The sequence below is a fragment of the Aptenodytes patagonicus genome, chromosome 5, assembly GCF_965638725.1.
Source record: "Aptenodytes patagonicus chromosome 5, bAptPat1.pri.cur, whole genome shotgun sequence".
Classification (NCBI taxonomy): Eukaryota; Metazoa; Chordata; class Aves; order Sphenisciformes; family Spheniscidae; genus Aptenodytes; species Aptenodytes patagonicus.
This window is the reverse complement of record NC_134953.1, coordinates 14219462-14238435: the sequence shown is the minus strand read 5'-3', so window position 1 is coordinate 14238435 and position 18974 is coordinate 14219462. Positions and strand designations below refer to the sequence as shown.

Below are 18974 nucleotides of genomic sequence, written 5' to 3'. Positions count from 1 at the left end.
GGGAACATGCACACAGCTTCAGTTTAGCAGATAACCTTTGCCAGTGCCTAAAGCAATTACACTCAAACAGGCAGATGACTGCATTGCTCTATTACTTCCTAGAAAGCCAACTATCACAAGATCATATTAGCAAGCATTTGTCTAGATACACGGCTGTACTATTGGACTCCGATCACAAGCTCCCACAGAGCATGCTATGTACGAGTGCTCTGAAAATTAAAGAAGTACATTTATTCTGAATATTGGAAAGTTACTTTCTAGAAACTTATGAAAAACACAGAGGGATTAAAAGTTTAGTAGTCTGTAAGGTTACTTCTCAGGATGCTTACAAGTTGGCCTCTGAGCGAACAGAATATGGAGCACTTTTATTGGAAGATGTTTTTGTGCAGTGCTAACTAGCTAACCTTGTACTTTCACACTCTTCCTCTACAAAGAGATCCCCAAATTTATTCTTCACTTACAGCATTTGCTGTATTTTAAAATACATTTCCTTCTCAAATTGAATGCATTCATATTTGTGCACAGAAAACAGTCTCTTGGCTTTGCCCAGACAGAAGTAGCATGCTTCAACAACCGCAAATCTGTCCAAAAAGTGCACAGTCGCTCTTAAATTCCAGTGCTGTCAGAGTCTCTGACCATGCAGCATAGTTTTACAATTAGGAACTGTTAGTGTTTGTAAGACATGGTACAGCTTTCAGATACAAACTATCTTTTCAGTTCCCAGAATGTTTTTTGTTATCTGGGAAACAAGCAAACACCCATCACAAAAATCCCTTCTGTACAAGTCTGCATGAATGGACTCTACAGATACTTGTGTGTAGTTGAAGATCTAGCCACCAGAAAACAGCAAGCTGGAGAGTAGATGCTGATAAAGTGTGAAAGTCTCCCAAGAACCGGTAAGCTCAAGACTAGCGGTCCTGTGGAATCCAGAAATACCTGAGAAACTCAGAACACCAAGACTCTACTCGGTCTGTCAGAAGCCACCAGGACACACTACCAATCAACAACAGCTTGTTTAAAAAAAAAAAGGGAAAAAGACTGCATTCAAGAAAGCAGCAGCTGCTATAGGCAGGCAGGGAGTATGGGGTTACATACACACCTGATGAAAGAGAAAGCGCCTTGAGAGATTTTTTTGAACACCCACATAGAAGCTGTTGGGGCATCAGTACACCCCTCCACTTCTGTGGAGGTCTCCCAGCTGTTGTTCCAACCCAGTAAGCAAGCAAGAATGTTTGGGAATAATTGCTTGCACTGTATGAATAGTTACCTGTCATTAATAGAATCAAGCTGTTGCTATTAATAATGGCTTAATTAATACAAGGTGTTCTAGGAAGCATTAGTTGTGATCCATGCATCCCACAACTCTGTCCCCAACAGGGAAGCTTGCAGTATCTTAGTCCATCCCTGTGGAAGCAAAGCAAGCACCCAGAACACCAAACTAGCAGTTTCTGACACATGACCTGGAACGAAGGGCTGATGAAAAAGCCAAGCCATGATACCAACATCTTTAAAAGACACTGTCCTCAGTCAGTCCCAGGACTACATACCATTAGCGAAATGAACAGGTCCGTCCATAAGAGAAAAAAAGATGCAAAAAGCATGCTTACATAAATAACAAAGGCTCATTTCACAAGTACAGGACACCTTTCACAGTGCTTTACATTGTCTTCAGGAGGGAAGGAGGAGTGTTCAAAGAATCATCTAGGATACTTTGTCTTGTTTTCTTAACACCAACATGTCACTACATACTACACTACAGCCTTGTACTTAAATCTTCAAATATAGCTGCTGCAGTAGTTGCAACTTAATTGGCGGAGATTTTCTTCCCAAAAGCAGGTATGCAGGAAGAAACATTCTGGAATACCGTTCTTGAAATAGGAAATAGCTCATGCATCCCGACTTCACGGATAGCAACAACCGATCTCTGCACATACTATGGAATACCACCAGGACCACCTGGCAGTTCAGCTCCATTGCTAATAGCACTTGTGGAAGCTGAAAAGATGTACGCCTTTAACACTGATGGCAATCTGTCACTGTATCAAAGCCGGTTTATGATTAACCAGGAAGCTGGCAGATTTTAAAAGGAAAAATGTGTAAACACACAAGGTTTTAAATCTTTTGTAGAGAAATATTAATTAAGCATGCTCATGGCTCTTACAAGATTTGATTTTTTAATTTTTTTTTTAAAACAAATTTAACATTAAAACAAACCATCCAGAACATAGTCCCCACCATAATGAATCTTGGTGTTTTTTTAATATTCTTTGGTGTACTGAATTAAGCAAAGGCTTGTTTTGCTTTTTATGAATGCAAAAGTGAAAATACACAATTTTACTTTTATTGAATAGATATTCATTGAAGTCTGTTTCTTGTGAAGGCAAAAAGCTGGTCAAACTTTTATCGTGTCAGAATAAACCTCACACAGGAATTCTAATCCCAGAGACATTAATGGGAGGTTTACAATTAAGCTTTGCTGAAGATGGAAGGACACTTTTAATACATTGTTTTGGCAGCTAACAGTATCACATCTGATGTGCTGTTGACAACAGTAAAGCCTTACAAAAGCCCTGTTAAGGAACAGCATCTGTGAATGCTTACAAGTTGCATTCACTGAATTGCAGGAAATGTACTAGATTTGATATATTTGTTACTGCTTAGAATATTCATGAGTTTCACTGATCCCAGGAAAAGTCATCCATTGAGATGGACTGAAAAGTCAATAGCATTTTGGTACAGAATCTCAAAATCCATTTGAAAACTTCAAAATTCTCCTTAAAGAGAAGCCTACACTTTAGAACTGAATAATGCTTTCTGTTGAAAGGACCTGTGGGATACAAGTATTAAATTAGTTCATTGAATTAAGCTCTGGTTTACAAAAGCCCAGTGGAAAAGTTGCAAGTTTTTCTCCCCTGCTAGTTTTATATAACCACACTGGAACACACATTAACACTCTCAAATGACACTCAAAGATGTTTCAGTAGGTGCACTGAAGAGCTTGAAAAGTAGCTGAAGCGCCACAGAATAAGAAGCCATTACTGGCACATACCAAGACATCTATTCGTAACATTGTTTGGATTACACTATACAAAAACCCATGGGCTCTCATGATCACACAACTACAACAGCTGTCGTAACAGCTACAAGCGGCAGTTTTCTTCCTTATTTAACAACAATGCTTCAACTACTCCTGCCTGTGCCCACAGCACTCTGTGGAAGAGTTTCACCATACTGATGGCACAGTAATTCAATGATGTTAACCGGTTCCACAGGTGGCATTAATGTGACCTTCTAGTAATGCAATTGCTCGTTTCCACCCTGCTTTTCCTTTTCAAATCACTTTTTTTGTTGCTGTTTAAGATAAATTGGTGAAGTCTAAATGCAGTTAGAATTAAGTCTCAGAAGGGGATAGGTGGAACTTGATATTTTAATGTGATATTTTTTGTTTACTTTGGGGTTTTGGCTTCCCCTCCCCCACCATAAAATCTGAACACAAAACTTTTTTCCCCTTTTCAAGCTAGCTATATGCCAGCCCAAGAGGATGATAGATTTCCAAGTTTTAGGGGAAGTTAATGGAAAATACCAGAGACAATTACTTCAAGCCTGATCTCAAATTTCATCCAAAACCAGACTAGAAACTGGGCTGCTGTATTTGCACAACAGCCACTCAAAGAAAGCTGAAGTGCTTGGAATAGCAGCAACCATGACCATCAGCAGGTAGGAAAGTCACCAGGCTGGATACAGCTCCAGCACCCTGCCTCTAGGTATAATTGATTCACCTTTCCACAAGACCAAGTAGTCTTGTGGTAGTCTTCTGTTTGACCGAAAATGCCAAACTCAAATCTAGTTCCAGGCTAGATGTCATTTTGCTACAGTTCTTTCAAAGATCACACATATAGATCTTCCCTTTCTACAACTCCACCGTGTGCCACTACCAACAGGCTATGAGTATTTCACTGCTTTGTGCATCCCAACAAAACCTAAGGTTGCTTTCCTTCCCACTCCAAACGCACATCCTTGGGTTTCCAGTCTTAAGTTTGAGCCTCAAAAGAAGCCTGCCAGAAGAATCACCTCTGATGATTCAGAGCTCTGATATTGTTGAGATATAGTAATGCATTATTGGAAGCAATCAACTTTATTTATTTCCCATTTCCCCCCCCCTAAAACTCCCATTTGAGTCCAGCATTCTTAACAGTAACACTTGGGAACAGCGTTCACAAGCCTGTATCTGCCCTTAGTCCTTAGCTTTAAAACAAGATATAGATCCTGACTCATCTCTCCACTCCCTCCATAAAACTGTAACCTGTAGCCTTTAAACCCATACATTCAACAGCACTTGTAAAGTGCCAGCCCCAGCTTGGAATGCTACAGGACTAAAGGAAGACATTAGGTAGCACAGCTGTTCTAACCTGGCAGAGAAGCAGGAGCAAGAATTGTGCTAGAACCACAAAAGAAAATAGTTTAGAAATCTGTAAAATGCAGCTAAGTTGCGAGGTAGCAAGCTAAAATACAGCCCAGGTGTGTACAGCTTACTCTGCATTGTTAAAATAATTTGAATGTGATTGCCTAGAAAGCCATCCTAACTGTTCAGTCAGTCAATCTAGTAATGCGGTTTCAGTCAGATTTTTAAAAGGCCTAGCAAACTCAAAGATAATTAGTCAGCCAAAGCAGACAGGTGTCCCAACAGGGATTTGCCTCTTCCGCATCGAAGGAAAGGTTATGGCATTGTTCTACTTCTTATTAGGTGTTAGAGAATCAAATCATTAGAACTTCACCTTCAGACCCAAGCTTCACCTGTTCTGCTGCTTTTCGTTATCTATATACAAATTTCAAGTGCTGAGGAAGGTTGGATCTTACACCTGAGCAATTTAAGATGAGTATCAGTATGAAGCATATTAAAACGAGCCTACCTTTCTCCAATTTGTTAATCCTGCACTATTAAAAATGGCAAAAAGGCAAAAATCAAGTGGTAACAACTACTGAGACAAGGATATGGTCTCTTCTAGAAGAGAGCATAAAACATGATCATCATTACTGTTACACCTGAACAACCAAACATGTTTCCTTACGGTTCACTTTAATATACAAGTAAGTCTAATTCAAAATGCTGCACCATGTTAGACAACAAAAAACTGTGGGCATCCCTGGACAGCAATCCTTGGAAAACTTGAAGCATGGCACCAAAGAAACAATTTTTTCCAAATAAAATATTCAGAATTCAGGGTTATCTTAGAAATAAATGAATACTGTGTTTAAATCTTGATGCTGAAAGCTAGACTACTATTCTCTAATTTATTTCCCTTGCAAGGTAACTTTGACCTTGCTTAAAATGTTTACTCACTAATCTACAAATAAAATAGTTCCAACAAGTGACCTCTTAAGTTAGAGTACTAAAAATTACTTTTTTTTTTTTAGAAAAAACTTACTGTTAAAACACTTCTCTTGACTTTTACTTTACACACATAACAGTCTGGTTTACTGTAATTTTCAATCAACAATCATTTCTTCTCATTGCATCCACCTTTCAAGATCTATGATAACAGGGAAGCACTGAGAAAACAAGCTTTGAAAGCCACAAGAACTGACAAAGGAAGTGAGGGTTGATAATACTTTCCTTTTTATTAAGCATCTAGTACCTGTTAGACACTGCATAAGACAACTGTCTCGTGTTAAATCCAGGGAAGCAAGACACAAACAGGAAGGAATCAGCATCACATCAAGAGCATCCTCACTCTATCCTATGTAACTTTTCCTCCCAGAATCTAAAGACTTAGAGGGGGAATCCAGCATGGAATTAATGCTACAAATGAGCACCGAGTTGAACAAAAAACAGTCTAGGTTTTCTGTTTGTTTGTTTTAAATATAATTACAAACATGCAGCTAAAACCCCTGGAAGTTGCATTTCTCTGCAATAACTGAAGTACACTAAAAATCCACTGATTCCAGTAAAACCTCAGAATTTGTAAAAGGAATATGAAGTAACAGAACTCATTAAAACTGTGTTTGTATTACGATACAATTGATTTTGCATCTCCAGAAAGAATGGAGTTCTACTTGTACACAGTCTATTCTTGCTCCATCCCTATGTTAATTTTTAAATAAGCTTCCTAGGCATACAAAATAGGTCTGTGGTTGAAATTTGAATTAGCTGAAAGACAAACTGATAAGGAAACTACTTATGTACCTAATAATCTTTATCCAGAGAGCTGTATCAGTGAGTAGTCAGAATTATGTTCCAGGAATTGTTATAGACACATTTTTACTGGTATAGCATTAAAACGAATCATTTTGACTTAAAACCATACTTTCAGAACAGTCTGCACAAATTCTGAAGACCCCTGCAATTCCATATTCTTTCATGACTATAACCGAGTACTTAACAAGAATTATTACATTCACATTGGCATGTTTTTACCATGTCTAAAATGCAAAAGCTGCTTAAGAACACAACAATTTTTCTTCATAGTCAAGTCTTGTCCATTCTGTTAAGGTCTTATGCGCAACAATTTGGAAATAACAGCAGAAAAACATTGCTTGATTATAGACAATTAGCTCCTCCTCCTTTAAACAAGACTTTTCAATAATTTACATACAGAAATAAATGTAACCCAACTCCAAGCATAAATAATGAATCATTAAAAGGAAATAAAACTTTTTGGTTAGCCACTTACAAAGCTTGCAGAGCAACAAGAGTAGGATTCTATTTCTACATTTTAAACTATTTATATACAGTACGGCATTTGTAGGAATTGATAAAAAGGTGTCCAAAAAGTTACAATGTATTTTCAGAGTGCACACAGTAATTATTTCCTAGACCAATGGATAGAGTGTCCCCCGTTATTTTAGATTTGATTTATGTGACATTGTCCAGGAGCTATTTACTCACTTTCACATGCTCAGAAGTGTTTTCTCACATTATTAGTCATGGCTGGAAAAGTGACATGAACATAAATACATTAAAAGCAAATACCCCCTACTTTACAAATATACTTTTCAACTCATCCTTTACTCTCACATTTCAACCTTAATTTGTAAGTTAACATGCAAGTGTTGTTAGATTTAGTTTAAAATTCTTAATATGGAGATCTAGAACAAAACACTGATAACTTTAGGATTTATTACACATTCTACATTTTTAGTTTCAATAACGTAGAATAACGTCAGCCCATTTTGATTCAATACATTTATACAGTTGCTCCAAGTACAAGTTTCCAAGCTCTGCCCTGTATCGGAGGAGAGGTGACCCTACCGATTTTACAGCTCACATCTTCCACCACCTTGCTATAAGGACAAGCTAGACACCAGCTTCTCTTTAAATTGTTACCCCCAAACACAGATCTATTATAGGATGTTTCTAGTTTCAGCACCTTTTAGCAGTACAAAGATCTCTTCTTTCTCTCCACACCAAGACAAGCCAGAGAGTATCCCAAACCACTCTCTCCAAAGGAACTTCAATGTTTCCATCTGTAATACTCTAAAACTACAGTTTTAAGTACTATACAAGCCATTTTTTGGTTTCCCCCTCCTCCCCCAAAAAAGTTAAAATAAGGAAACCAAAAAATCCTAACCAGGAGAACACGCATCTTCAGCAAGACCAAGCTTGCGGTATTTTTTTTTTTTTTAAATGAAACTATTACATTTCCATTGATATTACTAGTCAACTAAAGCCTCAGCTACAATTAGCTATACCTGAAAACTAATGAACTGTCAAGGAATAGCTGCTAAGCATTGAGGGGTAGGGAAGAGGGAAGTTTCTGGCCTCTTAGAGAGGACGCAAAGATTAAACAGAACTATTATGGAACTGCACTGAAGAGACTAAATTAGATCAACCCTATTGCTCAAGCTCCTAGTCGATACCAGTCCCAAACTGGCTTTACAAACTGCTGGCAAAACAATTCTACTACAGGTACAGAAACACTTGGGAAGTTTGAAGAATTGAAAGCGTTTAGCAATATCATAGAACACACTGTACAGAACACTTACTGGTAAACAGTATTTTAACAGTCTACATTATACTCTTAACAAAGAGCTGTTGCACAGGTCAGCTTTACAAACAGGCTCAAGCTTTCCAAAATATATCTAAACAAGCAGACACTTATGCAAGGTGACAGACATGGTTAAGTTTCAGAATGCCCAAGTACAAAAAGAGTAAAGGGAAATAATCAGTGTGGTCTCACCTTTACTTTTCAGAGTCAACTAGCAAAACAGAGCTCTATGCCAAACTATTCTATCATCTTCATATTTAATCACGTAGTTCAGCAGCTATTTTGACACTACACCAAACACTATGGTCAATCTTCTGACATTTGGTTATTATTACACTTGCAGCTGTGAACTAGGATTTTGGTTTAGATTCTGTGGGCAAGAAGTGGAGAATTTCTACCAGTTGAATACAGGTGTTCTGCTATTTCTTGCACAGCCAGGAATATCTACTCCAGCAAAGCCACAGCTGGTTAACCAGCAACATACTCTAAGCAAAACAATGCTAGAGGAATAAGACCCCTTCCTCCCACACACGCACATAATGGCCAAGCCATTTCAGCTCCACTAAGGGGAAGCCCATTTCTCTTCCTTGAACCAGTCATGTCCTACACTCCCTTCTACTGCATCAATTCTGAGACTCTCCATACCTTGCAAGTCAATTCAACTCACTAATCCCACAGAAAACCATCCACATTTTTTCACTCCCCAGCTTAATGAGCTACAGCAGCTCACAGAGGATCAAATAAATACCAGAAGCAGGGAAGAGACATGCCCTTCATTTCCTGACAACAGCAAATTCTTCAATCAGCTCACCAAGATATTTCATGAAAGTACAACCTAATGAGGCAAACTACCTAAAACTGTTCTAGTAGTAACTCACTTTCAGTTAAGGCAAAAGTCACCAGCTTTATCAGGGCAGTCACTATACCTATAGTCCAAATGCTCCTATATGAGATATGTTTTCAAGACAAAGGTGAGAAAGATTTCCAGCCTTTGACACAGCCTACAAGTCTGTGAACTGTAAGTTCAAACACAGGGCAGAGTTTTATTCTGAAGACTGTCCCAAGAGTTGGCGATGCTTACTACTCTGACCAGCCTGGTTAAACCTCATTTAATATTTTTCCCTTCTGCTCCCAGATAGAGTGCCTGTCGACTACTTGATTATGTAATGTAGTACTACAAATTTTTACTGTACTACTTTTGTAGACACTCAGTGTATCAGGTTTCTGCTGTGGTTAGCAATTCACAATGTATTTTATATCACTGCTTCAATGATAAATTGCAGAAATAGTACAAAATGCAAGAATCCATTTTTTATCTGTTAGACAGCTGATATTAATATGTAAGAGCCTGATTCCTTTCAGTTTTGCCTAATGGCTTTGTGTTTTACAAAGCAAGGAAGAAATTCCCCAATCTATCACTCAGCTGCCTACAGAATTTGAGGAACAGCAAGCAACTTGCAAAACACCTAAAGTTTACAACAACAAAAAGCTAGAATCATAGAATCATTCAGGTTGGAAGAGACCTTTAAGATCAAGTCCAACTGTAAACCTAACACTGCCAAGTCCACCACTAAACCATGTCCCTAAGCACCACATCCACATGTCTTTTAAATACCTCCAGGGATGGGGACTCCACCACTTCCCTGGGCAGCCTCTTCCAATGCTTGACAACCCTTTCCGTGAAGAAATTTTTCCTAATATCCAGTCTAAACCTCCCCTGGCACAACTTGAGGCCGTTTCCTCTCGTCCTATCGCTTGTTACTTGGGAGAAGAGACCAACACCCACCTCGCTACAACCTCCTTCCAGGTAGTTGTAGAGAGCGATGAGGTCTCCCCTCAGCCTCCTTTTCTCCAGGCTAAACAACCCCAGTTCCCTCAGCTGCCCAACGCAGAGATACTTCGTGCACTGGAATATCCATTGCTTCCTGTTTCACAGCTACCAACTGCCCAAATACCTTTGGTAGTTCATGTTTGTTTGTTTTTTTTAAAGCACTGGCATCCAGCATACAAACAGCTTCATTATTGCCCAGCAGCAAGACAGACAAGATTCTACATTAATGGATGCATTAGGCAACTGAAGCAATACAGATAGGACTGAGCTTTGCAGGGTGTGAGACCTGGCCAGGGCCAAGCTTCCCCGTTACAGAAAGCAGAGGAGCTGGCATCAACAACTGTTTGCTGTTCTTGGAGCACAAGAAAGATGTGTGAAGTAGAATAACCCTTCTCCCATGGCATCAAACCAGGCCTCAGAGACAGAGGCAGCAGCAAGCCTGGGTTTCTGTAGCTCCAGCAGAGGCAGAAGGGCTATAGATGTTCTGTTGCTCTCCCTGGTGTCTTTTCTCCTTTGTTTCTAGACAATCACTTAGTTTGCCTATAGCTGGCCTTCAGGAAGTTTTAGATCAACAGAACTGCCCTAGGCAAGGGGAGCCAACAAGGCAGCTTTTATTATACTACCTGATCAAGAGAGACTCTTTCACTTACCCAAGAGCACATTAAATAAAAGTTCCCAATATAACAATGGAAATTGAACATGATTTCTTCTTAATAAAGAAGTACCTTGGAGAAGGATGGAGAAAAACTGCTAAGAGCTTCCTCCCATAGGATACAGGTATTATTTTCAGGCAGGAGGAAAGGAATTTACAACACCAGTCTGGCTCTCAGAAGTTCTGGAAGAATAAACTCATGTATGACCATCAAAACTAGTTTTCTACTAATTGAAGTCATAAGTTCACCTACACAACATCCATCCACCTCTCACACTGCTACCCCAATGCCAGGCCAGAAGCAATATGCTCTGCAGGTGGTTTGCACAGCTGACTGGTTTCTGCAAATACAGAGCCAAATTAGCAGAGTCTCTCTTTTGCAGGCTCTCCTTATGCTCAGCCTTCATTCAAAAACCTGTAGGATTTTTATATTCGAGTCCTCTCGGTCTCAGAGAAGTCTGACTGAACCTGGCTAACAGGCTGCAGTATTAGAGAGGTCAGGCAGCAACCGCCTAAGCTTCACTTCCTTAGAAAGCAATAATAAAAAGTCTGAGAAGCACAGCACAGTCTGAGAAGCTTAAAGCAATGCCTACCACCCAATCTAACAAACCTAGCCCCTTCCCAGCTGAACAGCCACCAACAAGGGATAAAAAAGGACAGGCTTTATATCATAAACATCTCAGCAGTTCCCAGAAGCTGAAGAGAGGAATAACAATTTTTGCAACCATGTGAATGAAATGTGACCAAAACCCTTAAACTCCTTTTTTATTCTTAAACAATCAAGACAAAATAGCCTAATGAATAACTGAACAGCCAGAAGAGCAAAAGCATAGAACTATCATTTTCTTAGAGGCCAGCTGTGATTAAAGCAACCTCCTTTGATTTTTTCCATATAAAACATTCTCCTTTTAGTCATAGCCTATTCAGAAGAGAGGTCCCATTCACTTTGTCACACTACTCAATATATTGAGTCTGTAGGAAATTCTGTGACACAAAATAAGCAGAAGAGACCAAGGAATGAAAAAGGCCACCTGCAAAATGAGGTGGGGGGAGAAGATACTTTCAGGTTAAGTTTAAATGCCTCTGTAAAACGCTCCTTAGCAAAACAAGCTATGACTCCAACAGTTTGTTGCACACTAAACAGCAATTTCAGCTGTTTGGCTTGAACAAAACCACACATAAACCCCTCCAAAAACTACAGCATTAGTTTAAGAACTTACTTCAGGAAAAGTCCTATTAGGATTATAAGACTCCCAGTGCAACTATCTGTACCAACATAAAATATTACACTGTCTACCAAGGAGAGCAGAGAAACTCCTAATACTACTTTGGGTAGTTTAAATTGATAAAGGTTATACTTATGGCTCTAAGGTCTTAGAATTGACATCTATTTAGTCAGCTTTTTTTTTTTTGGGGGGGGGGGGGGGGGGGGAATGGGATGACACAGGCTGCAGACAGAAGTTGGAGCAATATAGCAATCTGATACCTACCCAGAGTTAAATCAGCATACGATTCTTCCACTTGCACCCCTGAAATTTAATTTTGGTTTGCTACTCAGACATCATAGCCAAAACGATAACATGGGTGCACAATGTCTTACATACTTAAGGTGAAACACCCATTGATAATGTTTTTCAGAAACACAAAACTCTAAAACCTATACATCATGAGGCCTGGGAATGAAGCTCTCTCGAACAGGCATTTTCAACTCATAGACCTTGAGGACTTGCTTATTTTTGTGAGCTGCTTGGAACTGATTCACTAATAAAAACAAGGCTGCTGTCATATAGATTTAGTTTGCTACAGTGGGATCCACACTTGCGAAAAAAGCTTTACATGTGCAGAGATATATCCTTGACCTTTTTATGAATAATAAAAAGTTTATATGATTTGGGTGAAATTTTCTATGTACACAGTTATTAAAAAAGTTGGGAGCCAAAAAAAAGTAATGCTGAGTACTCATCTTCAAAGTTTGCTACAGTTTGTTTTACTTCGGAGATTACATTTACTTAAGTTGTCATTATATTTATTATTCATATGACTGAAAGCCAGAAACTGGGCAACATGTCAACACAACTTCATAAAATAAGTCATTCTTAGCAAACAGTGAATGGAGAATCTACAGAGAAGCTTCTCATTTTGATAATATGAATGCTTTTTGTATTTATATCAAGTTAATTACGTCCCTAACTCAGGAAAAAAGAATACTGTTTGAAGTTAGTCACAGATTTGGGTCCAGGTGCTCTTGCCTACTTTCTCCAGTCAGCTTTAATTCAAATCAATTATAAGTATCCGCTTGTTCACTTAAGTTGCAAGATTGCCTACAGAAAGCAAAAAAACTAAGTCCGACAAAGACAGAAGGGTGAAGGGTGCCCCCACAATTTCTGGTGGGAAGCTTTATCATATTCCCTTAGCTCTTCTCCGCAGTTATCTTTCCAATATATTGTCAGTATATTTCCTTGACCTGTTAGAAGCATTCTGTACTTTTTTTTTTAATCTGGACAGGATGAAAGCCAACCCCAAAATCCAAAACAAACACACAAGTCTTTCAGGATGTCAGCAAGAACTGACCAAGATATAGGCACAGGCCATACAGGAATATAAATGAAGCATTGTGGAATGCCCCCATCAATCTGTTCTTTGATTTTTATACAAACAGAAGGTTTAGAAGATCTGTTGCAGCTAGGGCAGCTCATTCCCCACTTGACTCTCATTTTTGACCAAAACCCCACAAAACAGATTTCTTCCTCATAGATGCACAGCACATTCCTGGAAGTTCCACACTGCTTTATGAAAGGAAAAAGCTCTGTATACAAAGAGAAACATTGATTCTGGTACTAAACATTCACAAAATGCAACTGTAGACTAGGTAGATGTCTATATAGCTCAAAGAGCTGCAAGTGCTACTTAGTAATAAATTGAAATATAAACTACAGGTCTAGAGACATTACTATGTACACAAGTAACAATACTCAGGGAAGTGAACCTCTTTGCAACCCTCCACAGTCTCTGTCAATGTCATCAGACATTTGTAGGACCAAGAAGATTAGCAGCTTTTGAAGAACTACTTACTTACTGAACCACAAGAACTGTGTTTACGAAGAGGGAGAAAAAGATGTGGGTTTCAGCAATTTCTCAGTTCTTTGTTCCTACACATACTTACTCCCTTCAACTTTCCATCATCTCCACGAGTGAAGATTTTTTCAAAACTAAGCCCAACCATTCTGGGTGAGGAAGGAAGGATGAGACTAGAGACAGTTTTTATAAGCATGTGTGCCAATACCATACATGCCTACAACCCCTCACACCTACTGCTCACAGCACATCCTAAAGACCTACGAGAAGTGGCAGTTTGAATTAAGCTCTTTGCAATTTTACCAGGAAAACTTGTTAGATGAATTCTGGAAAACAAGTATTTAGGAAAATGTTGCTTTACTACAACAGTAAGTACTCACTGCTGTTGTCAACAGTAAGGTTTGAATCCAGGAACAAGAAACTTTGCCAACTACCAGATACTTAAATTTATCTAGTAAATACACAATTCAGAAAGGAACAATATCTACACAAGCTGAGAAGATGCCTGGTACGTACATGTAGAACTATGAAGTATAATTCATCTTTAAAAGAGGTTCAGAATCACCGTGGCTTTATCTCAGCCCTGGAATACTCACTGCTGCTTGTCCTTTTTCGTTTACTGTTCTGCTCTGTATGTGCTGCTTTGAGGGATAAGGCATGCTGCAGTTAAGGTAATCAGCATGGCTTTAATTCAACTGTCCACGCAACATTCCTGCTCACTGAACCATTCTGTACCCAACAGCAATCCACCGGCGCTACCGAAAAGTGATCCAATAACCCAAGAACAGAGCGTGGTGCTTGTAAGCTGCTATATAAGACCACAAACCGTAAGAACAGTGCCTATATACCTCTGTATTATGAATCATACACAGGAGTACAAAGCAGTGACAGGTGACTTTCAAGAAGCCACTTAATACTCTGACCAAAACAGTAGCACAGTGGAGACAAGTGACCATATTCATGCAATCTTCCTTGCCACGGCACTCTGCTCCACATACCTCTGATTTACTTGAGGCATCCCACTTCACATGCTGAGAGAAACAAAGAGGTAGAACAAAAAGACAGCAAAACCAATTATTTTTCAGTTAAAAGGATGCTAGCATTGATTTGACAGGCTTAATAATTTGGCACAAATACAACTTAAGATCCCAGGGCCAAATATTACACCTAATACTTACCTGGAAAAAAAAAAAAAAGCTTTAATCATTGATGTAAACTTTCCCATGATCTTCGAATAATTATTACTGACAATGTCAAGGGCACAGCCACTCTTCCCATTGCAGAGCTCTGGTAAAATGCTGCTGTTGACAGCTGCTTGCTTTTTCCCCCTACCTCACCTCATCGGCTTCTCCTCCGGTTCAGTGAAATGAAGAGAGACAATTAACATGGATGATTTCAAAGAACGGCGAAGCGGGCCAGCCTGGTAACTGAAGAGATGGGAACGAGCAGCTGGAAACAGCAGCCTCCTAACCCAGATCTGCCATGACCGAACAGTTTGTCTGACTGGGCAATTACAACAATGAAGCTTTCACACCGAAGGCAGCAGGACTTGCCCCCTTGCCTTCTCTCAGTTTTTGAATAACAGCAAGAAATGTCCACCTTTTAAAAGAATTTCCATACAATTAGGACTATCAGAAGAAACAATGGGAGCTACCAAATTTTAGGCAGTTTGTAAACTGGACAGAGAGCATTACAAGTGTGAAACATCCTATACAAGATGCTCCAGACTGCTGAACTACCCGTGTTTAGCACATCCAGTACCTTTTCTCGTACACTGTGGGAGCAGGTACACATTCTGACAAGACGCAAACAAGTTGTTCTCTCTTAGCAAGTACTTTTGATAGAACACAGCCACCCGGTACAACTTAAACTTTGGGGAGCAACGTCATCTATGGCTCTGTGCTCATTCAAAAATACAAGCAGCCATCTGCTGAGAAGCTTCACAAGGAGGTATAGTTGCTACCAACATTCAATCACAGGACAGTTTTTAACAATTTGAGTCCTCATTACTGAAAGCCAAGGTGCTTCTCTTTCTAAGAACTGGAGAAAAACCCACTCACAATGGCAACTGTCAGTTTTGAATGACTCTGAGCAGTTTAAAAAACAAAAGCGAGAAGTCTAAGCTTTTAAAGTATCAGAAATAATTCAGAAGACAAGAGCTAACTACTCAAAAAAAATGATGAAAAGAAAGTTTTATTACCACTTTTTTAAGCAATGGAGACTACAAACTCTAGTGTCGCTGTATCTAGAGACAAATCTATCAAGGAAGAGAAGTTTGGGTTTGTTTTAAAAAAAAAAATCAGTAAAAGTGGTTTTTAATCAGTAGATCTCATTTGGGCTGCTCAGATGAAGTCAGCTGTAACTAAGGCACTTTTATGAATGTATAGGCAGAGCTGAAGGTAAAGGCTCTGGGGCCAATACCGCTTGCCAGGCCAGATGTACGAGAGGCACAGCCAGCTGGGCCAGTCAGGGGCTATGAAATTGGCTCCCTGGCAAATCTTTTTCTTTTTTTTTTTCCACTGAGGTGTCAGCACTATAGCTTTTGCCAGGGTATAAGCAATTAAATTTTTCCATGTATTACCGAAGCCTTCACTGAAAACAGCAAACGTCAGTGCATATTGACAACAACTTCTACTGCACACCAAGTTCAGTCTTTTCTGTGAGGAAAATTCTCCAGAATTTGATTAAGCTGCCGCTCTGGGGCAAAAAGCGACAAGTACCAATGTTACTGGTCGACGTGTTCAAGTAATGAGGCAAAGAGAAGGTAATATACTGCAGTCCACGTACCGGGGGGGGGGGGGAGAAGGGCATGGGAGGGAAGAACATTAATAGGAAACAGTGGGACATCTCTCAACCTATCCTTGAAACAAAAGTGGAGGCATCAAACTTACCCTGCAACTGCCACTATCCTTATCCTCAGGCAGGAATCCATCTCTCCCTTTCCAGAGGGTTGGCAGAAGGAGCCCACTTCCCAAGTTGGGATCCTGCCTTGAGATTAAACCTCTCCTCTTCTGTATCAATTCTTCAGTTAATAGATTTAATCTTATTCTGTCTTCTCAAAATGCTTAGAGACCCTCTGCGCTATCAGAGTGACTGCCACACAATAACTATAACCCCGAGGTTTTGGAGAATAAAAACTGTTAGAAATCTGGAAATTAAACTCCCCTCTTTAAACGTAAGAAAAGTAATATAGAGCATGCTGTAAACTATTATAGTCAAGATGCCTCTCCTGTGTAGTATGTTAAAGAGTGAGTGATGCTACAGAGTCCCCAGGTAATGAAGCTGGATGTCCTGAAGTGTTTAGTTTTGTGCTAGAAGCTTAACAGAAGCCCAATTAATCTGAGCACAAAGCCTAGTCCTTGAAGCTTTCCACACCACGCTTTGGAATAAATAAGTGCAATGTATCTACACTGTCAACGAGTAGCTTTATGAGCCTTCGCAACTTCCATGACGATCCTCAGAATCTCCTGGCAGTAACTTCCAATACCAACAATTTTCACCTTGTTCCCCAAGCAGTTTAATCGGTACCACTGCGTTCATTCAGGTAGTAAAACGCTCTGGCACAGAAAGCAAATGCCAGTTTGAAGTCCACGTAGTTTGCAGCAGCAAAAACATCTTTATCGTCTCACACTCGCGTCCAACGCAAAGCCTCTTTCTTGCTGCAGCAGTATTTACTTGGTGGCAAAAGATCCCGTCGGGGTTGGAATCGCTCACCATCTGACCGGCAGCAAGACACTGCTGACGCCGAGACACGGTCCTTCCGAGAACCCCACCACCCTCCGTGAACTGGCGCGGCAGACCTCACCCCCCGCCTCCAGCGCGCCCCGCGGGGCATCTCCCCCCGCCAGGCTCAAGGCCGGGCGCTGCCGGGGGCGCCGCTACCGGCCCCGCCGTCGCCCGCTCCTTTACCTGGTGAAGAACTCGGCAAAACTGCTGCCGGCGCCGGCGATGCCCGCCCGCCGGGCCCTCTCCGCCGGCTCCTGCGGCGGCGCCGGGGCCGCGGGCGCCGTCCCTCCGTGGGGCAGGTGCTCCGGGGCGCTGCGGCGGCGGCTCACCTCGTAGGTGTTGCGGGAGTTCAGGTTCACGTCCGTGAAGCCGAGGGGCGCCGGGGGCAGGGCAGCGGGCTCCGCCCGGCCCCGGGAGGTCCGAACGCCGGGGGCGGCCTGCGCCCGGCTGCCGGCGTCGTCCCCCGGGCCGAGGGGCGGCGGGGGGCTGCCGGCCGCCGCCGCCCCCCCGCGCCGCTCCGCCTCGCTCCGCAGCCGGCAGCTCCTCAGCAGCTCTTCCAAGGCGGTTTCCGCGGGGACGCCGCCGCCGCCGCCCCCCTCCCCCGGGCCGGGCGGGCAGAGGAGGAAGCCCCCGTTCTGCAGTTTCGTTTCCTCCTCCCCCGGCTCATCCCGCCCCGGCTCGGCCCGTCCTGCCCGAGGGGGCGGCGACGGCGGCGGCTCCTCCGGCGGTGGCAGCAGCAGAAAGCCGACGTCCCCGTTGGTCATCCTCCCGCGGGGGCCCACGGCGTAGGCGGCCCCGTTGGCGGGCTTCTCCGGGCAGCGCTTCCCACCCGCCGCCGCGGCGGGGCCGAGCGCCGCCAGGTACCGCTGCAGCAGCCGCTCCTGCCCCGGCCCGCCGCTCCTCCGGCTCAAGCCCCGGCTCCCATCCCGCTCCCCGTCCTCCTCCTCCTCCGCCTCCTCCGCCGCCGCCGCCTCCTGCCGGCCCGCGGGAAGCACGGCTGCGCTGCCCGGAGCTCCGGCATCGTCCGGCCCCACCATTTGCCGCCGCGGAGCCCCGGGGATGCCAGCGGCGCAGCGGGGCGGGGGCGCGGCCCCCCCGGCGCGGCGGGGGCCGAGGGGGGCGGGGCGCGCGCGTTCCTCCGCACCGGCGGCGCCGCGAGCGCTGGCAGCCGGCGCCGCTCACCGCGTCGGACAGCGGCCTCGGCGGGGGGGCAGCGGGCCCGGCTCACGCAGGCGCGCGGCGCCGGCGGCGGCCCTCCCCCCCGGGAAGTCACCATAGAGAGGCAGGGCAGGAAGGGCGCGCCCGCCCTCCCCGGCGCAGCCACATCCGGGACCATAGAGATGCCAACTAGACAGGATCTTCCCCGCCAGAGAGGTGCCTCGGAGGCCGCCCGCCCCCCCCCGGTACCGTATTACAGCTAAAGGCTCGCCGCGCGCAGCATCTACCGCATTCCGCCGGCGTGCCGCGCCCCCTCTGCCGCGGAAAAGCACAGCCCGGCTGCCGGCATCCTCTTCCCTCCCTCCCCCAGAGCCGAGTTAGCACCCACCGCCTGAGCCAGCGCTCCGGGCCTCGCCGCCCGCCCGCTCGGGCTGGGATTAAACAAGCCCGCAGGCTCCTCCGGCTGCCCCGGCACCCCCGCAGGCTTCGGGCACGCCGCTCCCACCCGCGCCGAGGGCCGGCAGCCGGGCAGACGCACTGCACAGAC

At 43.1% G+C, this 18974-nt stretch overlaps 1 protein-coding gene across 1 annotated transcript in view; it reads right to left on the bottom strand.

The window, feature by feature from the left end:
• Window positions 1-18545, bottom strand: part of TBC1D12 (TBC1 domain family member 12) — a 46678-nt gene extending 28133 nt beyond the window's left edge. The window contains 3 exon segments of the mRNA XM_076338752.1: window positions 17453-18444; window positions 18446-18484; window positions 18486-18545. Of these exon segments, the coding sequence (XP_076194867.1) occupies window positions 17453-18444; window positions 18446-18484; window positions 18486-18545 (1091 nt within the window).
• Window positions 18546-18974: the final 429 nt, after the last annotated feature.